We start from the raw sequence: 27,913 nt of genomic DNA, 5'->3' as shown, positions 1-27,913 counted from the left end.
TACACGTGCATGCATTCAAGGGCATGCAGTAATGAAGCAAGAGGCCCTGTGGCCTCTTTCATGACGCATCTCTGCTGGTGAGCGATCTCCTGCTGTAAAGGCTCTCATTAACAATGTGGATGAACACTGCAATGAGGAGGACTGGCTTCTCTTTGAGGCTGGGATCACACCACCTGCAGGAGCTCAGCTTGGGACTGGTGTGTGTGTATCCAAAGTAAGGCATGCAAACTAGTACAGAAGTGTGCACCTGGATTACAACACCCCATTGCTTCTGCTGTGTTCATTTGTTGTGCATAGGAAATCAAACCACTGGAAATTGTCAAAACCAACAGTGATTGTCTTATTTAATTGATGCCTTTAATAGGCCACACATGCAATTTATTAAATAGTAAGAGAAAAAGAACACAAAGCCACAAAAGATAAAATGCGTGACACTTTTTAGAAGTTGTTTATGATGCCTAATTGAAGCACAAAACGGTCTAACATTTTCACACATGAGTGTCTATTGTTTCTATATCACTGATTGAAAATTGAAATTCTCACTCCCAGGTTTTCATGCAGGTAGGTATATAAAGGATATCAATTACAAATCTTGAGGTTTTCTAATACATTTGCACACTACTGTATGGTACCAGTATGATAACATTTTTAAAAAGGAAAAAGCATGCTTGTTATAGAACATGTGCTTCTTTCAAAACTACACGTGCAACCTGCACAGCGAACGAACAGGTAAGATTTAAAACCCTTTTAACATGGAATTTTATACTTCCCAAAAATAGGGGGAAATAATATGGCCACAGCATTCTATTAGCAGTGGCAGTGAAATGGTTAAGATCGAATTAAGAATGTCAGGTAGTTGCTTGTTAGTGGCTCGCTGTGTTTATTGTTCTCATCAGAGTTGGTATGATTCATTGAAGCGCTGCAGTAAATCAATGTTAGTCAAGTCCTTGGTTCATCTTGTTTTTGAAGCTCTCTTGTATCCCTGGTGGCTGGGTGAGACGTGTCCTATCTGTGGATCTGGACAGTGGCGTACTCCGTATTGTCCACAGCACTGACCCCTGACCGGACTGGGGCTCCTCCCGGCTGTCTCGTGTGATCGATTACAGCGTAGGTAACCAAGTCTGAGCTCTGTGAGGAAGACAGATTGATAAAACACCAAATTAATAAGATCCCATCAAGCTCATTAATAAGAGAGCACATTAATAAGACAGCATCATACAGCCTGTTCAATACAGCTTGAAACGAGAGATGTGCACTACTATTGACCAGCCACAAGGGGGACTGCTGTCCATGGCCATCTATTGCTTTGCATTTTGACAGTTGAACAGCTTCACTTTTTTTTGTTTGTTAACTAACATTGTGAAATGGCCATGTTCAATTAAAAGGATTTGTTTTTATTTCAAACAGTAATTCCAAACCAATACAAAACCTTCCTTTCATCAAATACCACTTTAAAGCAATATGTTGGTTTGTATATCCCATTATTTTCTCATATTTGTATTACATTCAAAGACACAACCTGCACAAACAGGTTTCCTCAGTACAGTTTCAGTACATACATCAGAAACAGAAAACATTATCTCTGTACCAGAAAACTGTTCAGAAATATTGTAACCCTCCTCTCAAGCTTCCCATCTTTAGGACTGTATTCCAGCAAGTTAAGAGAGTGCCCCCTGGTACAATCACAGCTTCCTGTGCTTTCCACATGCATTTCCAGAGCTTAGCCATGTTATTCCTGTCATTTACTATGCTTGCTTGAATTTTACTGTCCCTCATGTTCTCATGTTTTTCTGTGCTATTTACATGGCAAACATCTCAAAGCCATTGCATTCTATAGCAAGTCCTACTCCCTTCAGTAAACAGGAAGACTGTCCATGAAAGCATGTCCTGTACCTACCGCATTCTGATCTCCAGCATTCTGGTTATTCCCATTAGCATCCGCTGAAAATGGAAAGGAAAACAAAACAAGAGTCAATAATCTTTACAAGCAGGGGGAGGTGTTGTGGAAATAGAGTCCAGTTAGACAAGGGCCAAGAAACCAAGGGCAGGGTTTGAACTGCTTTAAACTGCCCCCTACAGGTGAGACTGTGCCTTTACAAGCAGGGTGGAGGAGGTGTTGTCTCAATCGAGTCCAGTTAGACCGGAGCTGAGAGATCCAGGGCAGGGTTTAAACAGCTCCCATTGTAGGTTGTGGTAAAACAAATGAAAAGGTTAATCTGTTACCTGCTCTCCTTTTGTACTTTAAAATGACAAAGACTGCAGCACCTATGATGCCGATGACAGCAGAGACGGCTACTGCAGAGAGGATAGCGAGAGTTGCTGATGGTCTAGTTGTCGGAGTTGCTGATGGTCTAGTTGTCGGGGTTGTTGATGGTCTAGTTGTCGTGGTTGTTGATGGTCTAGTTGTCGTGGTTGCTGATGGTCTAGTTGTCAGGGTTGTTGATGGTCTAGTTGTCGGGGTTGCTGATGGTCTAGTTGTCGGGGTTGTTGATGGTCTAGTTGTCGTGGTTGCTGATGGTCTAGTTGTCAGGGTTGTTGATGGTCTAGTTGTCGGGGTTGCTGATGGTCTAGTTGTCGGGGTTGTTGATGGTCTAGTTGTCGGGGTTGTGGTCGTTGTTGTTCTTGAAGTAGTTGAATCTCTCTTTGGAGGTTCTGTAAGCACAATTGAATTTGCATACAAATTATACCTTAATATCTGACACAGCACCCAGTACCTTGTAATCCACAGACGTCCTAATGGTGTTTTTTCCGTGTCGTTTGATCAGCTCTCATGAATAATTACTTAGCGTTAATACCACCCTTTATACCATGATAGTGGGACTCTTACCTCTTACAGACAGGACACTAAAACAATGAGAAGCGCCTTGACAACTACACCACATTATTACTGTGTCAGCTGGCTGTAGGCACATCAGGATAATGTAGCACGTATTCAAATGCCTTTGCTTTAATTAAAAATGGCTCAACAAGGGAGCACATTTTAACATTCATGTTCCAATAGAAGTTTATTACATGAGTGATTTGTAAAAAAATGTTTTCTTTCAAGTTGTATTTCTGTTACTTTCAAGCAACAGTCGTGTTAAATGTATGACTGGTGGCTAACCATAGTCAATGATTTTTTCCTTACATGATGAGGCACAGAGAAACAACCCCTGATTTAGATGAAGTGATTACAATTTCACATGATAATACTTTTTTAGAGGTATTATCTGTATATTAAAACAGGGAGTGGGTGAAACCGGACCAGGACAAACCTGGCCGGACAGGGCACTAAAACAATGAGAAGCGTCTTGAAAACTACACCCCATTATTACTGCGTCACTAATTCAAGCACACACACTGAGCTGTGTGGGTTACATCATTTGCTGAAGGGTATCAGCACTGATATTAAGACAGAAATGGTACCAACGCCAACAAAAACATTCTGTGAATCGAACCCAAAGTCAGTTATCTACAGGTAATGGCCGCTGCAAAGGATACTAATGCTGTTCTAGACATTGTGTGTATTTAAATGTGTTTTAAGCTGTTTGAAATGTATGTCGCTGTTCAAAAGCGAGTTTCAAGATTCTAAAGCCCTATTCTTTAGAGCAGGATCCCAAGAGTTTTGTTAAAGGAGGGCCGCTTAACAGGTAATTAAACACCATTATGTGGAAAATATAACTGCCTTTTCTTTTTGGGTTTCTGAAATATGATTATATATATATATATATATATTTGATTTAATTTCATCATGTTTGTATTTATACTTTAGGGTTGGTTTCATAGACCCAGATTAGCAATAATCTCGGTTTACCTTTCCTAATTAACATTGGTTGTCCAGGACCAGTACTAATCCGCGTCTGTGAAACCAGCCATGCATGTTATTATTAATTTCTTAGCAGATGTGTATGTTTATGGGTACATCCTAAAAATATTACTGTGGCTTAATGTGAAAACAAATGCTTACAAACTTCGCCGATATCAGGCTTCACACTTCCTAAAACAAGTCGTGGTTTTCATTAACGTGATAAAGTCAATCCCTAAAAAATAACCTGGTAATGTGAACTGCTCAATGTTAAAAGCCCTTAATGTGCAAAACCAAGTTATTCAGTATGTTTACCGCGATCAATCGGGATTCCTTGTTTTTAAAAAATGCATAGAGATGTTTTCAAATTAAAGATAAAATACCGTTTTTTTATTACAAACCAGCGCCAAAATGAATAAATACAGAACACTGTATATCACAATCAACACGACTCGCACTGTTTTTATCCGCGCAGTTTAATTACAAAATATTTAATTTATGGTAGTATTATGAAGTGTTACGCTTGATCTGTGCAAAGTTTGTAAGCTTTTGTATTTCAGCACATTTAGTCGCGTTAATCGCGTTTCACATTATTAAGCAGGTTATTTTAGGGCTTAACGTGATTATTATAGTGTGGATTGTAGGAACCTCAGTTCCCGCAGGCAGGCGCCTCACACACAGGCGGAGGGCGGGAGCGAAGCCGGGACCTCCCTCTCTAAAGCACAGCAGCCGGCTCTTTTGCACAGCGGTATCGGCGCTATGCTTTAGTGCGAGAGATCCCGGGTTCAAGCCTGTGTGTGGATTGCCTCACCCTGTGTGATGCGGGAACCGAGGTTCGTTACAGTATGTTAATGAAACCCACGACTGATTAGTATGATTAGATTTCAAGGGACTTCCCTAGTTTCTGCTTGAGTGGAATTTAAGCAGCTGACTTTTTTCGGGACAGCAGTCACCGAATCCACTCCCCCCCGGCTGCACGTGGGTCTTGTTTTCATGTTCGTAAAGCTACCATAGCAGCTTGTACCGATATTGAGCACAACATTAACTTGTAATGGCCCGGGTCTTTTCATTCCAAGAAAATATAGAAAACTCTTAGAAGTATTTGACGACGGCCTCAGACAGTGGAATCACGGACCGCATTTGGGAACCCCTGCTTTAGACGTTTAGCTTTTAAAAGTCCCATTAGCTTAATTTACATCTGGGATAATGACTGAACTCGCTATGCTTAGAAACTGATTGACTGAAAAGATCTGTGAGCTTTACAATATGGGATAATGAAGGGACTTTGAACACACAGCTTCAATGGTAAACACAAGGGTTTGGTGTTGGCAGCCCTTCTCGGGTTCTGTATTCTAGTTTGCTTTTGTTATGAATGTGTGGATGTTATTTGAAATTATACCAAAAGAAATCAAAAATCTAAACCCAAGCAGTCAGTAAGTTGTCAGTAAGGGCTGCAGCTGCAGTCTGCCTAGCAGAGGTCCAAATGCCAGTGGAGCAGAAGAACATTTTGTTCAGCAAGAAAAAAACAAAGCGAGAGAGCTGCAACTTAACTGAGCAGCAGGAAAATGACCCTTAAACAAACCCCATTGTCTGTGTGTGCTGAAAACAAGGCAGGGTGTTCATGTAGTCACACACTGGACCTTGAGTGGTTTCAGCAGTTCAACACATATTCTTAATTTTAACACAAGTACTCACCAACCAGAACATGTTTATTATAGTTACCTTGAACTGTCAGTTTAATATTCCTGTAAGTGACACATTTCCCATTGATCTGCACTGTACACGTGTAATCCCGAGTGTCCTCCAGTCTGAGCTCAGAGATTAGCAGAGAGGCGTTTCCAGAGGAGACTTCATCAGACAGTTTCACTCGGCCGCTCCACTGCGCAGGGATGGGTGCTGAGGTCTCTGAGTCAATTAATAGAACTGAACTCTGATCTGGATATGCATGCCATGTGACTGCTACATCCTGCCCACGGGTGGGGGTGTAAGAACAGGGCAGCACTGCTCTCCCCCCAGCTGAGCCAGAGACAGCAACATGGTCTTGTGCAGAGCAATCTGCTATAAGAGAGAGAAGAGACAATAAACTCAATGGAATAAGCACCTACATTCTTCTGTTAGGGATATATCGGTTGTTTCCTCATATTTTTGACGTTGCAGATCTTTCAAAGACAACGCTATCGATGAAAAGTTTCTGCTGCTTCCTGGTCCCCAATTATTTTGTGTTTGTTTGTTTATTTAACCAGGAGATTTACCCATTGAGACCGAGGCCTCATTTACAAGGGGGTCCTGGAAAACAATAAAGTACAAATGCAATAGAAGCAACCCAATAAAAACATGTGGTTCAGACTCAGTCAGCAGCATTGTGACAGGGCAGCGGTAGCGGCTGGTGGCCCAGAAATCGGGGAGGCATAAAATATTGGCAGCGGGTCCGACTTTTTCACTCCTGTTTTCACATTTGAAACGATGCTGTTCAATACAAATGCTGCCATTTACATAAACACTTGTGTTTGTTTACTATACGATACAGCAACAAAGCAAAGCGCTAATAAGTGAACATGCAATCGTGAAACCAGACAATAATACCAACACCGTGTGACGGGGTGATCCACGTCACTTTATTTAATGTTAGTTAGTTTGTTTTATTTTAACACGTTTATTTTAGCACGTTACTTTGTTGTAGATTTGTGTAAAACCCGCCCAGTTACAGAAATTGGATAATAATGTAGAGCGCATTGTAGACTGACTACGCCACTGGGGAACTGCACCCCAGAAATGTATTATATCCATCTACTGATTTGGGCCAGAGGAGAAGGTGTGACCAAGCACAGCACACCACGAGATAGAATGCCATGATGTAAAAAAAGAATCACATTTATTTAAAACACAAAGTTCGTTTCAGTTCTCATTATATTGCACTCGTTCCAATAAAGTTTCTCTTAAAACTGGGACACGTGTATAATCACGAATTCCCAGAATCCCAGTGGAAACCGAATTCTTTAAAATAATTCAAACAAGATTTTCACAAACTAGTGCTGTCGGTCAGTTACAGTCAAATCCTTCAATTCGTTACATTGTTTCAATTTAGTTCAGTCATTCTTTCTCAGGCATTACACTGTTACATAGTTTAATATAGCAGCATCTCATTCAGATCAAGAATACATTGTCTCATTTCACTCTGGTATTCAGACGCACGCACGCACGCACGCACACATACACGCACACAGCACTAGCACAGACAGGAGGTTCCCAAATTAAACACAAACAAACTAAACGAGACAGACAGCGCTCAACAGAAAGGGGACAACAAAAAGGTAGGCTTGTGCTTGGAGTCAGAGATGGCAGCGGAGCTTTCTTTCAAAACCGACTTCCTCAGAAAAAGGGCTGTCTGCTTCAGACATCTCACCGCTATGGATACCCAAAATGCACAACATCTCGCAAACGCATGCAATGAATTGAGCACCAGATCTGATTGAGATCAGTCGATTAAATGGGACATTATCAAGCAAAAATCATCCCATAGGAATGGCCAGTAGGTACATACCAGCCTCCAACAGGTAGAGTGGGTCCGGATCAAGCGCTTTCATGGTCATCGGATGTAGTGCCGCTAGAGGGCGCTAAAAAGCGGTATTAAAATAATAGTAAGAATTACTTGAATAGTAACACAGTTAGGTTCAGGGGTTGAGATTAGCTGGCTGCACAATTTCGCTTTACCGCTCTGCAGTGGAAAGAAAACCGCGTCACAATCAAAATAATGTAAAGGATTATACAGTACATGAATATTATTATTATTATTGTATTTAATGTATATGCTTTTTGTATTTTTATATCCCTTTGTATTGTAGCGTGCACGTGGGAAGGCAGCAGTAGGGCTGGTAGGTGACGTAATCACACACACAGACATAAGCCCGATATACACTCCTTGGAAGAGAGCCGTCTCTTTTGTACAGCGGTATCAGCGCTATGCTTTAGTGTGAGAGGTCCTGTGTTAGCGCCCACCCTCCCCCTGTATGTGGATTGTCGCGCCCGGTGTGAGGCACCTGCCTGCAGGAACCAAGATCGCTACAGTATTAATACAATCCAATAAAAATTTGTATAAAAAAGTGTTTCATTTTATGATGGAAACAACTTTCGTGATACACTGAAGGTTATTTGTGTTGCACACGTGCCATTAACAAAATGCCTTGGAAACTTAAGATGAAGAAAATCATTTTAAACATAACAACAATTTAAACATAAGACAGTGAAAAGGTTACCGTTCCAAGCTGAAAAATGTTGTCTTTGTGAACCAACGTTATCTTTCGCCAGTCAAATCGTAGAGTGCCTGAATAAAGTTTTATAGATACACGAAGATTTTTTTTTTAATCTTCTGTTGCATCTTGTTTAGCAGCCGCAACTATCCCAGATAGATTTGGTTACATTATTTAACGTCAGGAGTTTAAGCATGATTTAACTGCACCGCAGATTCCCCAGTTGGATGATGAGCTGATAATATCTGTTATTATATCTCTGCCAATGAAGCAGGCACGGTGACGTCACCATAATGATAAACAGTAATGCAGCGTGAGGTTTGTACTAAAACAGGGTCAGCTGCTGCAGGGAAAATAACGTTTATTTATCAAAATGACCATTTTAAGAAATGTGAAAGCAGAACACACAGAAATACTTGGACTGTAATTAGGAAGTGTACTGCTGAGAAAAAAAAATTAAGGGAATTAATTGAAATGTACTGCAGATTACTCGATGGCAGAAGAACAAACGCCATTCGCTAAATTTAGCTCTCAGATTGTACTAATTAAAATATCTAAAATATATGACAACGCGCTTGCTGTGGTGTATTTAATATCTATATCACATTTGTTTTCAGCGAAAGCTGGTCAAGCTTGGATGTAAACTTAAAAAATGAACGCATTTCAACAACTGCGCAGTGGCGAAGCGGGCTAAGGTCGTGTGCTCTTCAAGAACGTCATGTTGTAATCTCAAACCACGATATATATATATATATATATATATATATATATATATATATATATATATATATATATATATTTGCGATATGTGCTGTTTTAAAACATAAAACACCCTGGTATGTTTTAACGTTGACCAACATGTGGAATCACATGATTGGTAGATGTCCAGTTATTTAGCTTTTCTGTTTGAATAGTCGCTACACACCCTTAAGAAGCAGACGGAAGAAGAAGAAGAAGAAGAAGAAGAAGAAGAAGAAGAATTATTTCATATGACGACATATATCTCATTGTGTATAAGAGGTATGTACGTTTCTTTTCACATTTGAGGTAATAAAGTTTCAGACTTTTGATACTGGTACGGATGGTAATTCTAAGTGATTTAGTTTTGCCGCTGCAACATGAAAACAGTTACTCTTTGAGCTGTATAGAGAGTCTCGGTAGTTTTTTCTAACTTATACAAGGAACTACCTTTCCTCTCAATCTATAACAAAAAACATTGTCAATGTAAAAAAAAACAAGTTAGAAAAACGCAGGAGAAGCAATTAGGCCAATCTTGTCAAGCATCAAGCAAACAGGCACAATTGAAAGGTGCTGGGGTCCAAGATTCACACAATTCTTCCTTCTATCTTGGCACCTTTTTTTGAACAGCTTGAAGCTTCCCTATTGCCCCATTGATGAGTAATATAAGAGAAATGAGAAAAGATTTGAAAGTAAAATAATGGTAGAAGGGACTTTTGGACAGTAAAAACAATATGTCTATTTTGGTAGGTATTGATATATTGATATTTACGTAGGTACGAAACTACAATGTTATAAATGGTTCAAAAGGTACATATGCATGTCCGTGCTAAAGGGTACTATACTAACACATTTTAATGCTGGAAAAAAACATTATTCTCCTTGATATAGTGGTCTTATGAACTTAGGCTAAGGCATTTGTAAAGCATTAGATCTCTTCATAAAAGGACATATACATTTTGTTTACATTTCTTGGCCATGGTTTGACTTCAATAAGTGCATCATTTGCATGCACCCATTTTCCAGTAGCACCCACAGCAAGAACAGACACATAGTGTCCTGAAGTAACACCCTGTCCTTGGTGTATGATAATGGAAGATAATTGGTAATTCCTGTTGTCTACAGTAATTGTGCTCTTCAGTAAACTTAGCATTGTGTCACTTTGTAACGGTCCTGTCTGGTTTGGTTTCCCAAAGAATAAGTTAGACTGCAATATGTCTCCCTGCTGATTGAATAAGTCACGTTTCACGATTGGAGAAGTTTTGCATTGCCTACATTTGCTACCAGGAATCATTGCCCATTTGTCATTTCTATAAATTAGTTCTTCCAAACACATGGAATCTGTACCAGCAGGTACATGTAGAGGATAAACATGCAACACCTCTCGGTTTGATAAGCAGTAGTTACATGTAGTACATAGAATATCATGACTTATTGTGACTGAAACCATGCAAGATACTTCAGGACAAATTTCGGACAATTTGGTGAGAAACTGCAACATGTTGCTGCTCACCTCTATTGAAAGGTTCTCCTAAGAAGTGACAAATATCCACAGTAGTCAGAGATGCAGTGGATGGCAAGTGATCCTATTTGTGAACAAAGCTCCTGATAGCCTCTTATTGACGGTGTTTTAATGAATCCTTCAGAGGTTGCAAGTGAAGAAGGCACTGCAATGTTGCATTTGCATAGCATGAGGTGAAATTGGGGTTGCTCAAGCCTCTGAATGGATGTGTAAGTGCAATGTTCTCTTAGAAGACTGAGGCTTTTGCTGCTCCTGAACATTACTGATGGCTCGGTGAATTATTATTATTATTATTTATTTCTTAGCAGACGCCCTTATCCAGGGCGACTTACAATTGTTACAAGATATAACATTATTTCACAGATATCACATTATTTTTTACATACAATTACCCATTTAAACAGTTGGGTTTTTACTGGAGCAATCTAGGTAAAGTACCTTGCTCAAGGGTACAACAGCAGTGTCCCTCACCGGGGATTGAACCCACGACCCTCTGGTGAGGAGTCCAGAGCCCTAACCACTACTCCACACCGCTGCCACTGCTGAATGAAATGCGCATGTGTCTCCTTCAAGCTTTTCAACCTCGGACAATAAATCCCTCTGAGTCGATGGTACTCTTCAACTGCAGTTTGACATGCGTAAATGCAGGTGGGGTCAAAGTTGATAAGGTGGATACCGCTTAAGGAAGTAACTGTGGAAAGTGCAACAAAACTTTGTCCATAGGAGAAAATTGAGTTACCACGACCCATCATAAGTGTTTTTAGAGTCATCCCCTGGCATTTGTGAATGGTGATTGCATGAGCACCAATGATTGGGAACTGCTCTCGAACAATGTAGACTCGATCCATGATTTCAAACTTTGAGCATAAACGTGGAAAGGTATGGTAAATTTGATGGTTATGGTTTTGAGCATACTTGTGTTTTCCAGATAGTAGGAAACAGCTTGAAGCTTCCCTATTGCCCCATTGATGAGAGCAGGGACAATGTCAATGTTCTTGCGAATTTGCTTAATACAAATGCAAATGTGATACCTTTACTACCAAACTAAATACAAATGCAAATATGTGACAAATGCTAAATGGACTTCAAATACTTTCCCATACAACAAATGTTAATTTATTAACATGAATATGGCAGAGGCCTTTATCCAAGGTGACATACAAGAAAAACAGTTTATATAATAACAACATAAACACAGTAATCACGTAGTTCATAATAATGAACAGGTATGTACTGATATAGGAAGCAAGTTACATAAAACAGTGTTTCCCAGTCTTGGTCCTGAGGACCCAGTGTTTGCTGATTTGTGTTCCAACTGAGCTTTTTAATTTACAAATTGAACCCTCAATTGAATGAATAAAATGTCTAATCAGAGCATTTGAATTATTTGTAGAAATGGCTGGCTGCACAGGCCTCAATTAGTACTAATCTAGGACTACCTAATGTTAACTCAGGTAAGGTAGTCCAAGATTAGTGCTGTTCAGGTTTGTGAAAGTAGCCAAAAGAGTTGGATATTTCAAGTTATTTCTAACATTGCATTAAGTCACTAATTGTTAATTCAATTGGGGGATCAACTTAATAATTGAGAACTCAGTTGTGTCACAGGTGACCCCGAACCAGTTATTATGTGTAGTAAGAAATTGGATTCCTTTGCATGGAGAATTTCAGTGGCTAGAGTTCACGGCTCCTCGATTGATTCAGATTCAGTTGTATTAAGTCTGCCCACTAATAATGTAGAGCAAAATAGGTATTGTGGTGTTTGCAGAGCCGACCTGAGCTGAACCCAAGACAGAAGTGGAGTCCTGCTGGGAACAAGCTGAAACATTGGACATGGACTGGATGATTGAAATGTATTAATGAGATGATATGTGTTGTAACCATTTGTAATGTTTGAATAATCTTTAGTCTGTAACGAATACTGTAAAGTGCTCTCTCTGTAAGACCGTATAACAGAATCTGGTACAACTTGATACACTGGCCGGCCTTGAGCAGTCTCTTATTAAAATTGGCACGATTCCCAGAATTTAGTGCTAAAATCTCTGTTAACACTTTTCAGCTTAAATACAGAATAATGCTGTACTAATAAATACATGTTAAAATGTTTGCTTTAAATAGTATAGATTGTTGTGGTAACATATAATCATAGGTAGTGATAATTATTGTTAGTATGAAATACTATGAACTATTTTTATGTATAAGATCATATGATTCACTTTGCTTAATATGATAGCATACCTGAAGCTGTTTTCTATTAAGATGAGCATAGTTGAAAACTGAGTCCTAATTCAATGAAAAGAATTGCTGTGTGCTTACATTCAAGAATTATACTTTCCGAATATAAAGGAAAAAGGAGTTAGGAGTATTCTTAAGGGAAAGAGAAAGACAGAAAGGGACTAAAGGATCTCACTTTGAGTCGGTTTCTGCTTGTAATTTAGCTTTAAAATAAGTGGGTGAGTAAGAACAACCTAGAGTAAAAAGCAGCCTCTAATTCAAGAAAAATAAGCATTTTAGAAGATACACCACAGAAAGGGAACAGAAAAGTTAAATAAATTGTTATTGCGATATTGCTGCTATGCTGCTGCTAGCAGAAAGTAATAAGGTTAGCAGCCATACGCTATAAGGAGTAAGGTACTAGTTTGACTCTGAAGTTAAAAGACGCAGCATAAAAAGATGTTGTGTTTAAAATACAAAATAAAAAGATTGAAAAAATATTGAAGAATAACTTTATAAGCAAAAGATAGGCTTTGGAAAAGTAAACTCTGTGTAACCTGCTTTATCAAACTTTCTACAAGCCTGCCCTTGGAGGGATCAGTGCTTGATGCCAAGAGGTCTTCGTTGGCAAGAGAAGCAGGGATTCTCTTATCAGGAATTTACGGTGTCAAGGCTAGAAGTATTCTTCAATTTAGAAGAAGGAAGGACAGAATAGAAATGGTCTAATTCCAAAATATATTAAGATAGATAGTTGCCGGGCGGAACAAGCACGTAAGATACAGGTGTAAGGAAAGTTCTAGGGAACATTAATCACTATTAAACTTGGCAAGAAAAGAGGTGTCTCCAGCAAGCTGGTTTTAGCCAGTATGTGTATAGCTGAAAAATACAGGGTCATCTGGATGTCAATTAAGTTCAAGCTACCAGGGGCCCATAGGAGAAAAACATTACAGCTTTACAGCTCAGTAAAATAGTTTTCCATAAGGAGAAAACTCTACACTAAAAAGATATAAGATGGAAGTTCCCTATAATACCTGCTAAACACACACCTGTAAGGAAAGAAGGAAACTAATTTGAAAGTGAGATGACATGAGGGAATATATTTTTGAAAGTCAAGTTCATGTAATCAATTATAACCATTATAACTATAACTGTTATATTCTAATACAACTGTTGGTGTTGCATATATTTAAACACCACTCCTTTTTATAATGCACACATATTAAGTAGTGAATCAAGGTAGCAAGGATTTTGTGAACTCTGCTTCACCTAACTTTTCAGATGAAGGAGGGGGGCCAAGAATGAGTGGATGAGAACATGGGCTAGTGTTGATTTGTTGGCATATGACTCCAATTGAGTCTGAAGAGTTGGTTGAATTCTTTAGAGATTACTGTTTGCCAAGAGATAAGGAGTGTCCATATAGATTGATGACTGGATCTAATTGGGGCTTCCCATTGCTTTCAATGGGACGAAAATTGTATAAAAACCCTGGGCCGATCACACTGAGACCACCACAATCAAGACTCAGCTTGGCAGAGCCACGTGGTCCATCCTTTGCAGATCTCCACAGGACAGTCCTTCACTTTTGTTCACGCTACTCTTCCTTATAATAGGAGGTAAGCATATTAATGGTAATATTGTATCTTGCATGTATTGGTTATATTGCTATGAGGTTTTGAAACTATGTTTTAGTATTGAGAGTGTTATATTGAATGTGCTAAAACATAGCAGTGGGTGCTTGTAGGCTTTGTGCTTAGACGGCCCGAGGGCTGCACTAAATACATATAATTGTATTATGTTATTGAAATGTTAACCTATAGGTGGGGTTCAGGGGGCGGAGCTAGGCACCAACAACCTATCATCTGCTGTCATCAATTAAACCTACCTTATTTAAACATTAGTCACCTCTACCTCGCTGTCTTGTGTTTTTTCGTTTTTGGCTTAAACCTAAGCGATTTCAAGACCCATCTACATTTGCGTACCTCAATAATGGAGTACTTACAGCAGTTGTCATCGGATTCTGAGGATTCCCAGGATTTTCTGTCATTAACAGATCATTCTCCTTCAGCTTCAATCCAGGGTCCATCCAGTCTCCGTTTTTTCTCCCCTTCTGCTATTTCAGTTACATCTGATCAGGCTCCTGATCAGGCTCTCGACCAGGTTCCAGTACAAATGTTGCCTACCGTGCCTGCCACCCAAACATCGAATCTGCAGCGATCCAAGCGTCTTCGGCCTCAGGACGCCCCTCCGGATCGATTGTTTTGGAAGGACTGGCCCATGAATAAATTGATAAAAACCCTCCTTAAAAACGGTAATGCGATTCCGGCAGGGAGTGATAGAGAGTCTCTTTTCATTCTCTATTGCAATTCAGTCTCAGCAGAACCAGTCTTTCCTCCGAAAAAACATAATCAGCCGCGCCCAGCCATTCAGCGTCCTAAAACAGACAGCAGGCAGTCTATTCCGGATCTAACCACCCCCACAACTAGCACCGCTAAACAGCAGCCAGCCATTGAAATCCAACACTCGCAAATATTAAACGAGATAAAATCATTTATGCAGCCTTTTTCTGATACTATATCTTCGGTCAGTTCTCAACTGTCGGATTTAGAAAAAAGGGTGTCTGTTATGGAACAGGGAAAACAATCTACAGCGCAGTCATTAATTTCAGCATCAAATGCTGCAGCGCCGCCTACAGCTTTTTCCGGTCCAGCCCTAATTTCAGCCAGCGAAGCAGATCCTCCAATATACAACCTTGCTACCGAATCTACATACGGATCCTCCTCTCCAACTGCAGCGAGACGTCACACTATATCTCCACAAATCAGACGTGTCATTCTCGAAGGTAAGGACATTAATCTTGTTTCACTATTAATGACGACTTCGGAATTCTTGGACCATAGAGTAATCGATTGTGGAGAATTGGCGGTAACTCTAAAATCCAGAGATCCCAGACTGCTTAAAAATCTTACATTAGGGGAGTTTGTCCTTGCTTTCTCCATATTCAGAGATGTGTTATGCTCGGTATAGCCTAACCGCAGAGCTGAATTGGAATCTTACGAATATTACATCGTGGAGCTGTCTGTCAGATACGGAGGGACTATGTTTTATGAGTATCATAAAGCATTCTCTGCAAAAGCAGCAGCGATATTGGCAGCAGATAATCACATCATCAATTGGGCAAAACCTGATCCAGATCTATTTAATAGAATTTTTGGTGGTTTAAGGGCTAATGCATGTGGGGTCTGCGCTTCAACAGCTCATTCAACAGCCCTCTGCCCTAAAGCTGCAATTGCATCAACTTCTAAAGCACCCGGTTTCGCCGCTAATTCATACAGATCTTCAGTACCTAATCCTATACATTCTTCAGCTCCCCTCGATCAATCTACAAGGAAAGACAAATACGGGCGCAGTATCAGATTTTCAGGAGGAAGACAAATCTGCAACAATTTCAATTCTGTTCGAATAGGCAATGCAATTTTATCCACATGTGCAGCAATTGCGGTGACGCTCACGCTAATACAATCTGCCCTTTAAAACGCAAGTGACTTTCCCCGATGCTCACCGTCTTTACTCCTATAAACATCCTGGCGTTATCAAGTAAATTACAGAATCATCCCGACAGTAACTTAATTAATTACCTGATCGACGGATTAAAAAATGGTTTTTCAACCGGTCTTACTCAAATTCCTTCCTCCTCGTTCCAAAGCAAAAATCTTTATTCAGCGACTCACGATCCACAATCAGTGCAGTCTCTCATCGAAAAAAGAAATTAAACAAGGATTTATAGTCAGTCCATTTTTAGCTCCTCCTTTTCCAATATATAGAATTAATCCTATCGGCATTGCCACGAGGAAAATGTCAGGAAAAAAGCGTCTCATTATTGATTTATCAGCACCACGGGGGTCAAGCACCAGCAGCATTAACTCATTAATTCCCCAAGATCAATTTTCCCTGCATTACATCACTATTGCAGACGCAATACATTCAATTAAATTAGCAGGTCGTGGTTCCTGGTTAGCAAAAGCAGATATATCAGACGCATTTAAAGTAATGCCAATCCATCCTTCTCTCCGTCACCTGTTTGGTATATACTGGGAAGGGAAGTTTTATTTTGCCACTCAATTGACTTTCGGCTGCCGTAGCAGCCTGAAGATATTTGATACCCTGTCGGAAGCATTATGCTGGATCCTTCTTAATGTCTATCATGTCCCGTTCTTGCTCCACTTGCTGGACGATTTTTTAGTAATTTCTCCTCCTTCAGATGCACCAGCAGAAGCGATTTCCAATCTTAAAAGCTTATTTTCTGAAGTTGGCGTTCCGCTTTCAGAAGAAAAATCAATCGGTCCCCTTCATTCTTTGGAATTCCTTGGAATCATTCTAGATACAGAAAAGTTTGAAGCCCGCCTGCCTGAGTCTAAACTTTACCATATTCGTTTGCTCATTCAGGATTTTCAGATCAGTAAAACAATTAAAAACGGGCACTGCTTTCATTGCTGGGTTACTTTAACTTTGCAATACGTTTCATTCCACAGGGGAGGACATTTATATCTCGGCTGCTAGCGCTGGCATCAACAGCAAAAAAAAAAAAAAAAAAAAATCTGGACTGTTTTATGATGATTTCATTTCAGCTCCTCACGATATGGCTTTATTTACTGATGCCTCATCTCTGGGATTCGGAGGTCTATTTAATAATCAATGGTTTTGCAGTACATGGCCTGAGGAAATCGAGAACATATCTCCTCATCTAAAATCCACAGCTCTGCTAGAGATATACCCAATAGTAGCAGCTGCCCAGCTGTGGGGTCATCTCTGGTCTAAGAAATCAATACTATTTTACTGTGATAATTCAACTACAGTGCATATTATAAATAAAGGACGTTCCTCCTTTGCTCTTATAATGCAATTGCTGCGGCGGCTAGTATGGATTTCAGTCTCTAATAACTTCCTAATATAAGCTCGCCACCTACCGGGCATTTTTAATAATGCAGCTGATGCTCTTTCCCGTTTACAGATTTCCAAATTCCACAGTTTGCTGCCCTCAGCTCTGCAATATCCAGCAGCAACGCCACAGTTCAGTCAGCTGATTTTCAACTAAATCCAAATATTAATAAACTTCTTAATTCAGCTCAAGATTACATGGCATCAGCACTTGCCCCATCTACCAGATCCTCGCACTCTACAGGTTGGGCATGTTATGTAACTTTTTGTTTACAAAGCAGGATTAATCCTACTCCATTCAACCAGGACTGGATCATGGCGTTCATAGTGCATGCAAAGGACTCTCTACATCTGGCACCAGCTACAATCAGACTATATTTGTCAGGAATTCAGCATCAATTTCGCTTGATGTCCATCAATTCCCCAACTCTATTATCAATTCCAGCGGTTCGTCTCCTTTTACGAGGAATTTCCAAGTGCTCTCCGGCTCCTTCTTCTGCTCGCCTGCCTATTTCTATAGACATTCTCAGTAAATTGATTTCAATTCTCCGCCACGGCTGTTTTTCTCCATTTGATGATTTAACTATGGAAGTCATATGTCTATCTGCATTTTTTGGATTTTTGAGATGTTCTGAATATACAGTTCCTTCTATTGCCAGCTTTCCTACCCTAGGTATCCGCTGCAGTGACCTCAAGCTCATCCCAGATTCTCATTTCATCTTATTTCTTCGCATTTCAAAAACAGATCAACTGCGGCAAGGACAATGTATTCAGCTTTCTAAGATCAACTCTCCTCTGTGTCCCTTCACTTCCATGTTGAAGTACATTGCAGAACGCAAAGCCATTTCATCCTCAGACCCTTTGTTTATCAATTCAAGCCGGTCCATTGTATCAAGGCATTGGTTTTCAACACACCTTTCCACTGTGGTATCCAGAGCAGGTCTTCCTTCGCAATTCTACACTCCTCATTCTTTTAGAATAGGGGCAGCCACTTCAGCCGCAAAAGCCAACATTAACCAGCATTTAATTAAAAATATGGGGCGCTGGACTTCATCAGCAGTTGAAAGTTATATTCGTTCTTCATCATCTGAAATATCCTCCGCACATCAGTCCATTGCTAGTATGTCCGGAGTGGGGACGACCTTTCTGCCTGAGCCACCAAAGATTTCCCCCTAAGAAATAAAATTAAAGAAAGGGTTTTTTTTTCTTTCCACTGTGCAGAGGGTCTTCACATAGTCATTAGGGTACAGTCTACTAACCCCTTTGTCACGTTAAGTGTTTGTTTTCTTTCGTCTAAATGTTTTCTCTTTTTCTTCTTTCTTAAGCATTGGCGGTTCTCTCTTTTTCTTCATGTTGCGTCAGCGGGGAGCCGGGGGTCCATTTTTGGGGGGTTAGTGATTCCACTTTCTCCAACCCTTTGTTAAGCTCCGCTTCATTTACCTCATAGAGGAGGGTTCTCCATGAGGCAGAGGGGACCCCCGGCCAAACCCTTCTATCAGCATGTATGTTTCTTTTGGGATTCTTCTTTCAGGTCTGATGCCTCTATGTGAGGGTCCCCAAGCGGTGGCATCCCTCGTGTTTGTCGGGTCTCCTCAAAGACGGTGGCCCCTCTCCTGTTTGTCGGGTCTCCTCAGCGACGGAGCCCCCCTTCTATTATGTTGGGCTTTGAAGAGGCGGAACACCACGCATTATATGTTTTAACAAATACTAACTTTATGTTTTCTTTCCGGTTCGCGAGCCTCTTTGTATGTCGGGTAACCTCAGAGACGGTGCCCCTCTTGGTATGTCGGGTCACCTCAAAGACGGTGGCCCCCCTCCTGTTTGTCGGGTCTCCTCAGCGACGGAACCCCCCTACTGTATATGTTGGGTCAGGAAGAGCCGGAACCTCTTTTGTGTTATCAATACTAATTCATGTTTTCTTTCCGGTTCGCGAGCCTCTTCGTATGTCGGGTAACCTCAGAGACGGTGCCCCTCTCGTATGTCGGGTCACCTCAAAGACGGTGGCCCCCCTCCTGTTTATCGTGTCTATCGATCAAGTAAATGTTGGGCCTGGAAGAGGCGGAGCCCCTCTCTCCATGTGTATATGTTTACTAACTCTGTCAATAAACACTACCAGGTGGCATAGCTCCGCCCCGTGAAGTATTAATGCTGAGCTTGTAATAAACTTAGGATTGCTAATTATTATTACATGTTTCTGGGTTTTGGTGGTATGCGCAAACTACTAAACCAATATTAAAGGCATTTTAATAAACCGAAGGAGCGCTGATGTTGCTCTGATTCGTAAAACTTCAAATGAATGAGTCTGCGTGATTTTCTTGATTAAATAAAAGGTTTTAAGGACACACCGCTCGTCCAGTGCTCGAACATAAACCACTAGGAGTTTTAAACATCTCTGTCCTCCTTAACGTCTCCCCTGAGTTAAGAGTGTGTGCAGAGCAAATAATACAATAAAAGAGAACGTGGAAAGTGAAAACGTGACAGTTGGAACACAAATAGCAGACACAGTGGCCCCACAGGACCAGGTTTGTGAAAAAGACATAAATGATGAGATATATGTATATATTTATATATGTGTGCATTGCACAATTATTCTTTTTACTTGTTTTGTTTGTTGTGTTTAATAAACATGAAGTTCTCAAAAGTGTCCTTTAGTTTGCATCTTTCAGGTTAATCAACTTTACCAGCAATCCTGAAAAGTCTCTCTACTTTATTATGAGCATTAATATTGAAAAGTGTTTAAAATTGAAATATTTTTTAAGCTTTCCCATAATTTGAAATTCAAATGCAAATTCTTATATTTCAGAATATACAAATACCAAGTCAAATGCAAATAGTTCAGCAGATTGCATTTCAATTATTATTTATTTATTAGCAGACACCCTTATCCAGGGCAACTTACAATTGTCACAGTTATATCACAGCAGCAGTGTGGAGTAGTGGTTAGGGCTCTGGACTCTTGACCGGAGGTTTGTGGGTTCAATCCCCAGTGGGGGACACTGCTGTTGTACCCTTGAGCAAGGTACTTTACCTAGATTGCTCCAGTAAAAACCCAACTGTATAAATGGGTAATTGTATGTAAAAATAATGTGATATCTGTATAATGTGAAATAATGTATAATGTGATATCTTGTAACAATTGTAAGTCGCCCTGGATAAGGGCGTCTGCTAAGAAATAAATAATAATAATAATAATAATAATCACATTATGTTTACATACAATTACCAATTTATCCAGTTGTTTATACTGAATCTAGGTAAAATACCTTGCTCAAGGGTACAACCCACAACCCTCCGGTCAAGAGTCCAGAGCCCTAACCACTACTTCACACTGCTAGCCCCAAAGTAATGTGTCGATTTAAACCAAAGTAATGGTTATGGAGACATTTTGTAGGGGAAACTGATATAAAGAAAAACTACTTCAGATAATTCATGAAAACAGAAAAAATTGTTTAAGCACATATGTTGTGTTTGTGAAATAATAGAACAAAAAGTATAAAAGCTACACAGTAAAACACTTATTTGTCACACTTTTAAAACACGTCACTGGGTTTATGATTTTAAATGTGTTTACGATTTAAACACCATGTGGTGTTTATTTTATAACTCTTGGACGTGTTTATGGTTTGTAACACTTTTTAAATATTCATACGCATTTATAACAGGACTGGTGTTTAACATCTAAACATTTACATACAAACGTTTCACACGTCTGTGGTTTTACAGACGATGCTGAAGTTGGCTTCTTATTCGCAGGCTTTTAGTGCATAAATTTATTTGTCTACAGTGAAGAAGTAGCCTTGAATTTAACGGGTTAAATCACGTTGGGACGCTGATTTCTCTGCAGGTACTTGGCGAGGGGCACCCCCTCTGCAAGCTACATCTGTATTTATCCCGGCCCAACATGGTTTACTGGAGCAGAACAGCGGGCAAACATGCCATATATGCCAATTGCTCAGCTTCTTATTCGCTTTATGTATCATGTTGAATAAGTAGCCTTGCATTTAACGGGTTAAACCACTTTGGGCCGGGCTAACTACAGGCGTAGCTTACAGAGGGGTTGCCCCTTGTCAGGTACCGGCAGAGAAATCGATGGCCCAACGTGATTTAACCAATTAAATTCAAAGCTACTTCTTCAATATAAACAAATACATTTATGCACTTAAAAGCTTGCGAATAAGAAGCCAACTTCAGCCTCGTGTTTTACAGTGTAAATGTATGAAAAGAAGACAGACGTAGCCATAATACAGTCAAATTTAATGTCACTTCCGTTAATGTCACACTCTGCTTATTCTCATCAAATTGAAATGTCCAGGCCCGAATGTAATGCATGCTGTGACTTTTTGTGTTTTGTTTTTAAAATGTATTAATGATCAATGCATTGCTGAGTTTGTTGCGCTCACGTATCAGGTGGTGTCTGGAATGATCCAAATACAATTAAAACATCGTGTGGAGGCGTAATACCCTTTGCGGTCCATTTATTCAGCGCGTCAGGTCCAATTTATTTTCACACGCGCAGTTTATTTTAGACACGCTGTTTAAAAGTATTTTTTTCACAGTAAAACAGGTTTAAAAGGCACTGCATATCAACAGGACACTCAGTACTGCATCTCCAGCCCCGCCCCACCCCTTGTTCGCTGTATTTTTCACATACCTCTTCATAGTCGTGCATACCAATAAATCATCTCCTGATCACTCGTTTTATCACCAAACTCCTCAATAATGCGATCCAAGTCATTATTGTATTACTATAACATCTAAACAAACTCTGCAAATGACCATGATATTCTTTGAGCGCTGGATGCAGAAGCAGCTGTCTCGTTTGTTTATGTCCGTGTTATCTCTGTGGTGGAGAATAGTAGTGAGTAGCTGGCGAGCCCGTGCGACCCGGGAATCTTTTTTAAGGCGAGCAAAGCGAGGTGGGAATTATTTAAGACGAGCGCAACGAGCTGGCATCAATACATTAAAGTAAATCAGCTCATTTTTGCTGTTTAATCTACTATTTGTTAATTAAACAAGTAAAACTTCAAAAGAAAATTTTGAAGTACCTGGTATTGCCAGGCACTCCCATCCAAGTACCAACCAAACACACATATTATTATTATTAGATTTTTTTAGCAGACACACTTATCCAGGCCAACTTACAATTCTGACATACAATTACCCATTTATAGTCAGGTTTTTTATTGGACCAATCTAGGTAAAGCAGCAATGTATCCCCCACGTGATTGAACTCACAACTGCCCATTTCAAAAACAAAGTGCTTTAACCGCTACTCCACAGATGCTGCAAGCAACGGATCACTAGTGTCTCGTTGTATAAGGCCACAGAAAATTCACGACTTCACGGAAATCGTGTATTTGACTGCCTACTGTGAAATTTCAATATTGTTGATTTCTGGCTGAGGTATGAAATCAGATTCCGAAACATGGCAAAAATTGCACTCTGTTTTTTGTCAATTCCACCAAAAACTGTGTGGATGCAGAACGAGCAGTTTCTGAATATGGACAGGTTTTTACACCACAAAGACAAACCATGAGTTTTGAAACTGCAACAAGAAGCACAACTATTATTATTATTATTTATTACAGTACAGTAGCAGTGTCCCCCACCTGGAATTGAACCCACAACCCAGTGGTCAAGAGTCCAGAGCCCTAACCACTACTCCACACTTCTGCCCATGCTTGCCCTCAACAAATAACTAGTTTTCTGGTCTGTGTTACATGCTGTCAGATCAGGACTTCACTAACACAGCATGGGAGCTGCTGTTTCCCATTACAACTGTACACAAGTAAAGGTGTGATCACCAATTCCATACACAACACCTGCAAAATATATAAACATGCTGAGTTCTTTGCAGTCATCAGCTGCATAGATGAACCATCCAGCAGAATGAGGCAACAAACAAGTGAGTACAGACTCGACACACCTGGCTGTAAGATTGCACACAGTTACTGGTACACCTGGTGTTGGAAACACTGATACTTGAGATGAAAAGGTTGAAAACCACTGGTCTAAATGGACCCTGCATAATAACTGAAGGCTCTGGACAAAACATCTTAGAAATGTCTTCATGGAGAAAGAACAACATGAATAAACAGTTTTTGTCTTTTGGTGCCAGTATCACATTGCTCTCATATTTCAAAACAAAAGTATCTATTTCTGAAACGTCTGCTCCAAAATGATTTGTACCCATAAGGAACATGACATGACGAAGAATACAATCTGCATAGTGTTAGAAAAATCTCTGCTTTCTGCATTAGAAGTGTTAGTTTGCAAGCTGTAAATTATAGTAGAAGTTAAAACTTACAAGAGACTAAGTCAAGTAGACAGGAGTTTTGGCTGGTGCCTTAATTACTGTACCTGACTCATTTGTTCTTTCAATGCTAAAATGTAATTAAATGCTGCCTTTTGCAATTACAAATCCATTTCACCTAAGAGAAGAGTTTGTTGCAGTTTGAAATATTGTGGAGTCTTCCCTGACATTTCACATATTTTACACTGTTAGATACATAATTCTTACAAACAACATGTTAGTGTAAAATGCTGCTCCCTGTACAGTTTGTAATATAACAGTGTTTGTGTTTGTCCAAAGGTGTTAGTGCTCTGTAGGGAAATCCCTAAACAGCAATGTGCCCCGTACTTTAGTAGAGGTTGTGAAGCACTGCTCTGAGAGAATCACTTACCTGCTGTGAGGTGAGCGCTGTTTAAGATCAGTAGCAGTGCCAGAGCTTGCTCATTGCTCAGAGCCATTCTCCTCTCTCTCTCGGTTTCAGCACAAAGTCTAGCACTTGGGTTAAACTCTATTTGTGTTTGATGCTCTCAGCTCTGTGACCGCACGAAATGCATATTTCCTGTACTGTTAGTTTTATCGGAATGATCTATATGTGTATTTTACACGCCTGCATGGTGTACTGACCACCTCCAGTTCCCAGTGTTGATGAAAATACTAAAAATCTACATTTAATCTAAGTCTTTTAATTTGCTTTGGTTTAATTCTGGACTGGATTTAGAAAGTATATTTTCCAAGAAGGATTTAACAGCTTTAATCTGTTACAGTTTGGAAAGTCTTTCATGATCTCATGAATTCACTATTTTTTGTTCTGTTAAGGTACTTTTTGACTATCTGGGTTGTTTTCACAAATCTTGCTAGTTAGTTAAAGACTTTCTTCTTTATTTGAGAATTACTGGATGTCTTTCAGAGAACACAAATATAGAAATGTCAAAAATACAAAGCTGAAAGGACTGTTTTAAAATAAATAGGCTTCCGTTTAGATGTACTGTAGTTGGTTTTGTTGGTAAAGTACTATATTTTCAACAGAAGTATTTTAATTCAGAACGATATGATTCTGAAAATATCACTTGCCAAAAGAGAGGACTGTGGACACGTGGACTGTAATCCAGTACATACTTTTAAATCCGGTACGTATTGTACCAGTATTTAAAAAGATTAAAAAAAAAAAAACAGTTTCCAGAATTAACAGTATCCAAAGTCAGTATCCAAAGTTGCAGCATATAGTGCTTGATAAGGCCCTAATGTTACAGTTCATTTGCAAATGAAAATGCACAAAAGCAACTAAAGATCACAGATTTAAAAATATACACCATGGTATCTAATGCACAATAAAGACAGATTTGCGCATGTTAAAAAAAAAAAAAAGAAGCGGACTGTGACGGATAATCAAATAAATTGTAACATTGAAGAGAGATGAGCTTTGTATCAGAAAACTGGTGATGGAGTCAGAAATCGCGTGTAACGGGTAAGTGCACTCATTTGTTTCATATATAAAAAAAAAATATGGGAATTGATTTGTTTCTTAATACAAGGACGGTAAAACGCGATTGACGTGTATCTGAGTGTCGTATATCCCAGTGCTGACCGTGTCAAGTTTGTTTTAAATACTAATAATTAACACACACAATAAATTGGGTGCGTTGGTAATTCATGAAGCTTTTCTTGTGTGCTGTTAAGCATTAAGAGGTGAAGGGGGTGTGATTAACATGAGAGATTATATTAGCTGTCTCTGCTCTATCTCCATACAAGGTGTGAAATAAGTTCTTTATCTCAAGCTTCACACATTCTGCAGTACGCCTCAGCCACAGTGTGGTCAGCTTAAGCCTCACGTCATCTGCTTTAAACGTTTAGGATACACGTCATGTGATAATATTAGAATCAACCATCAGTTCCGTGTGAAAGTATATTTAAACTTGAATTTATCAACTTCGTGAAAGTGAGTTTGCAATGAATTGCTATGGAATAAACCCAGCATGATCCCTCTCCGTCTAGCTGCCCATATGAAAGCTCAGCAAAGTTCAAGAACAGTTTTGTGTGGTAAATGAGAGGCAAAGAGGGATTAAAAAGCATGGTGAAGCACCGTAAACTGCGGCAGTACTGTGCAAATTCATCACGGTTAAACATTTTCAGTTTCTAATCATCAGCCCTTTTAAAAGCTTTCCGTTGCTGTTTCTGACACAGGGAGTGTATCCAGAAGTGTCTGTTTTGTTCAGAGCAGCACAGGGCACAGAGCAATCTGATAGTGAACACTGTTACAAAGGGAGAGCATATGGGAGGAAAAAAAGATTAAGCAGAATTGTATCGCCCAAAAAATAATGTATAAAATATAACAATAACAAATAAAATGTAACACCAATTGCAAGTTTGCTATTTTCCATCTGGATTTTCACCACTGCTGTACATGACCTGTGTGATCCCACATTCTACTAAGATAGATAGATAGCCGCTAATTATGCTTCAGGATCGGAACCTGTGCTTGTATTTATTTCTGCATACAACCCATGAGCGTCTTATATCAGGTAAACAGTCTCTGTTTACCAATGAAAGAGTTCTGTCCATCATCGATGGTGCTGTGCAGTGTGTGTGTATGTGCTGTGCAGTGTGTGTGTGCTGTGCAGGTGTGTGTGTGTGTGTGCAGTGTATGTGCTGTGCAGTGTGTGTGCTGCACCGCCCTTACGTATTGTGAGCCCTGGCGGTGAGATGAGGTTCAGAGCTCTGTAAGCACATCATGCAACATATTCACACCACGCATGTGTTGCTCTTTTGCATAGTGGTTGAGACGCTTGCTTGTGGTGCCAGGCGCTGTCATGTTGTTTAACGTTGCAAATCAGGTTCAATAATGAAAGGAAATATTGATTTTGATTTAAGTTGTTTAACATTAATGCCCTTGTGAGCAGCCATGTTCTTACTGTCAGCGATGACTCTAGGGACCGTCTATCAATTACAACACTGTTAGTACTAGGAACTGTCTATCAATTACAACACTGTTAGTACTAGGAACTGTATCAATTACAACACTGTTAGTACTAGGGACTGTCCATCAATTACAGCACTGTTAGTACTAGGGACTGTCCATCAATTACAACATTGTTAGTACTAGGGACTGTCCATCAATTACAACACTGTTAGTGATTTGTGTTGAACTAACTACTTGACAAGTCTCAGCAGGGCGTGGTTTATTTGATTACAGTAATTTGCAAAGCCATTATCTGCTGCTCATAGCTCTCGACCTCCAGGGCACTATATAAGAACTCACGCTAACCTAGTGCTCCAGCACACAGCACAGCTAACCCTAACCCTAACCTAGTGCTCCAGCACTCAGCACAGCTAACCCTAACCCTAACCTAGTGCTCCAGCACACAGCACGCAAACGCAACATAACTGAATCTGAATCAGTTGATGAACCGTGCACTGTAGCTTACTGAGATCCTCCATGCAAAGGAGTCCACATGTTTTACTACACGGAATAACTAGTTCAGCGTCACCTGCAACATTTCCCCCTCTTGGTTCCTCAAATGAATCAGATTCAAACCAAGACTGAGTCCTCATAAAGGCCACGAATAGAGGAAAGCTGAGGTGCAGTATAACAGTATTGTTTACATGGGTTATAAAAGTCCTCATTAGTTTACTTACATTTTTTAAACATTAACACGTTTCCAAAATCTTACTACTTTATGAAATGGATATTTATCATTCCCCACATACATAAACACAAATATATTTCTTTCTATACCATAAGGTCTGCTGGAAAGGTATTTAAAGATCATCCTATATAAATGAATCCCCATTAATCACTATGACATAAGGAACATGTTCAGCAAATTTCAATGCTCATGCTATGGGTCCTTGTTTATTTATTTATTTTATTATTTTATAATTTTATTCTATAATTTTATTTGTATTTTTATTACTATTATTATTATTATTATTATTATTATTATTATTATTATTATTATCTGGAAAAACCGCTTGCTTCTCGATCAATGACCTGTCTCACCTTTCGGTTATTCATTCGCAAGGTCTCTATTGAAATATGAGTGCAAGTTTTTATTTTGTCTTATTACAAGCAGATAATTAATATATCTCCCAGACTTGAATAAACTTCAAAGTGTCTTAAAATGTTAAAAATGTTCTCAAAATGATGTTACAAAAACCCATAGGTCTTAACAAAATATATATAATTA

General features: G+C 39.5%; 1 protein-coding gene across 1 annotated transcript; it reads right to left on the bottom strand.

Moving 5' to 3' along the window:
* Positions 1-27,741, bottom strand: LOC131706575 (salivary glue protein Sgs-3-like). Its single transcript, XM_059007919.1, has 5 exons — positions 27,727-27,741; positions 5,507-5,885; positions 2,224-2,652; positions 1,898-1,941; positions 1-1,128 (listed from the first exon to the last, which is right to left on the bottom strand). Exons 1-5 carry the CDS (start codon positions 27,739-27,741, stop codon positions 1,006-1,008), a joined length of 990 nt encoding a protein of 329 aa, XP_058863902.1. The 3' UTR covers positions 1-1,005.
* Positions 27,742-27,913: the final 172 nt, after the last annotated feature.

Source organism: Acipenser ruthenus, chromosome 36, assembly GCF_902713425.1.
Source record: "Acipenser ruthenus chromosome 36, fAciRut3.2 maternal haplotype, whole genome shotgun sequence".
In the NCBI taxonomy this organism is placed as follows: Eukaryota; Metazoa; Chordata; class Actinopteri; order Acipenseriformes; family Acipenseridae; genus Acipenser; species Acipenser ruthenus.
Note: the sequence above shows the minus strand (reverse complement) of the source record. Positions and strands in the feature narration are given on the sequence as shown.

Excerpts from the sequence above, each read along its gene's own strand:
- LOC131706575 (XM_059007919.1), bottom strand. Across the intron at positions 2,653-5,506 it reads TATTAAACTGACAGTTCAAG|AACCTCCAAAGAGAGATTCA; the intron begins GTAACTATAATA and ends TTGTGCTTACAG. Across the intron at positions 1,129-1,897 it reads ATGCTGGAGATCAGAATGCG|AGCTCAGACTTGGTTACCTA; the intron begins GTAGGTACAGGA and ends TCTTCCTCACAG.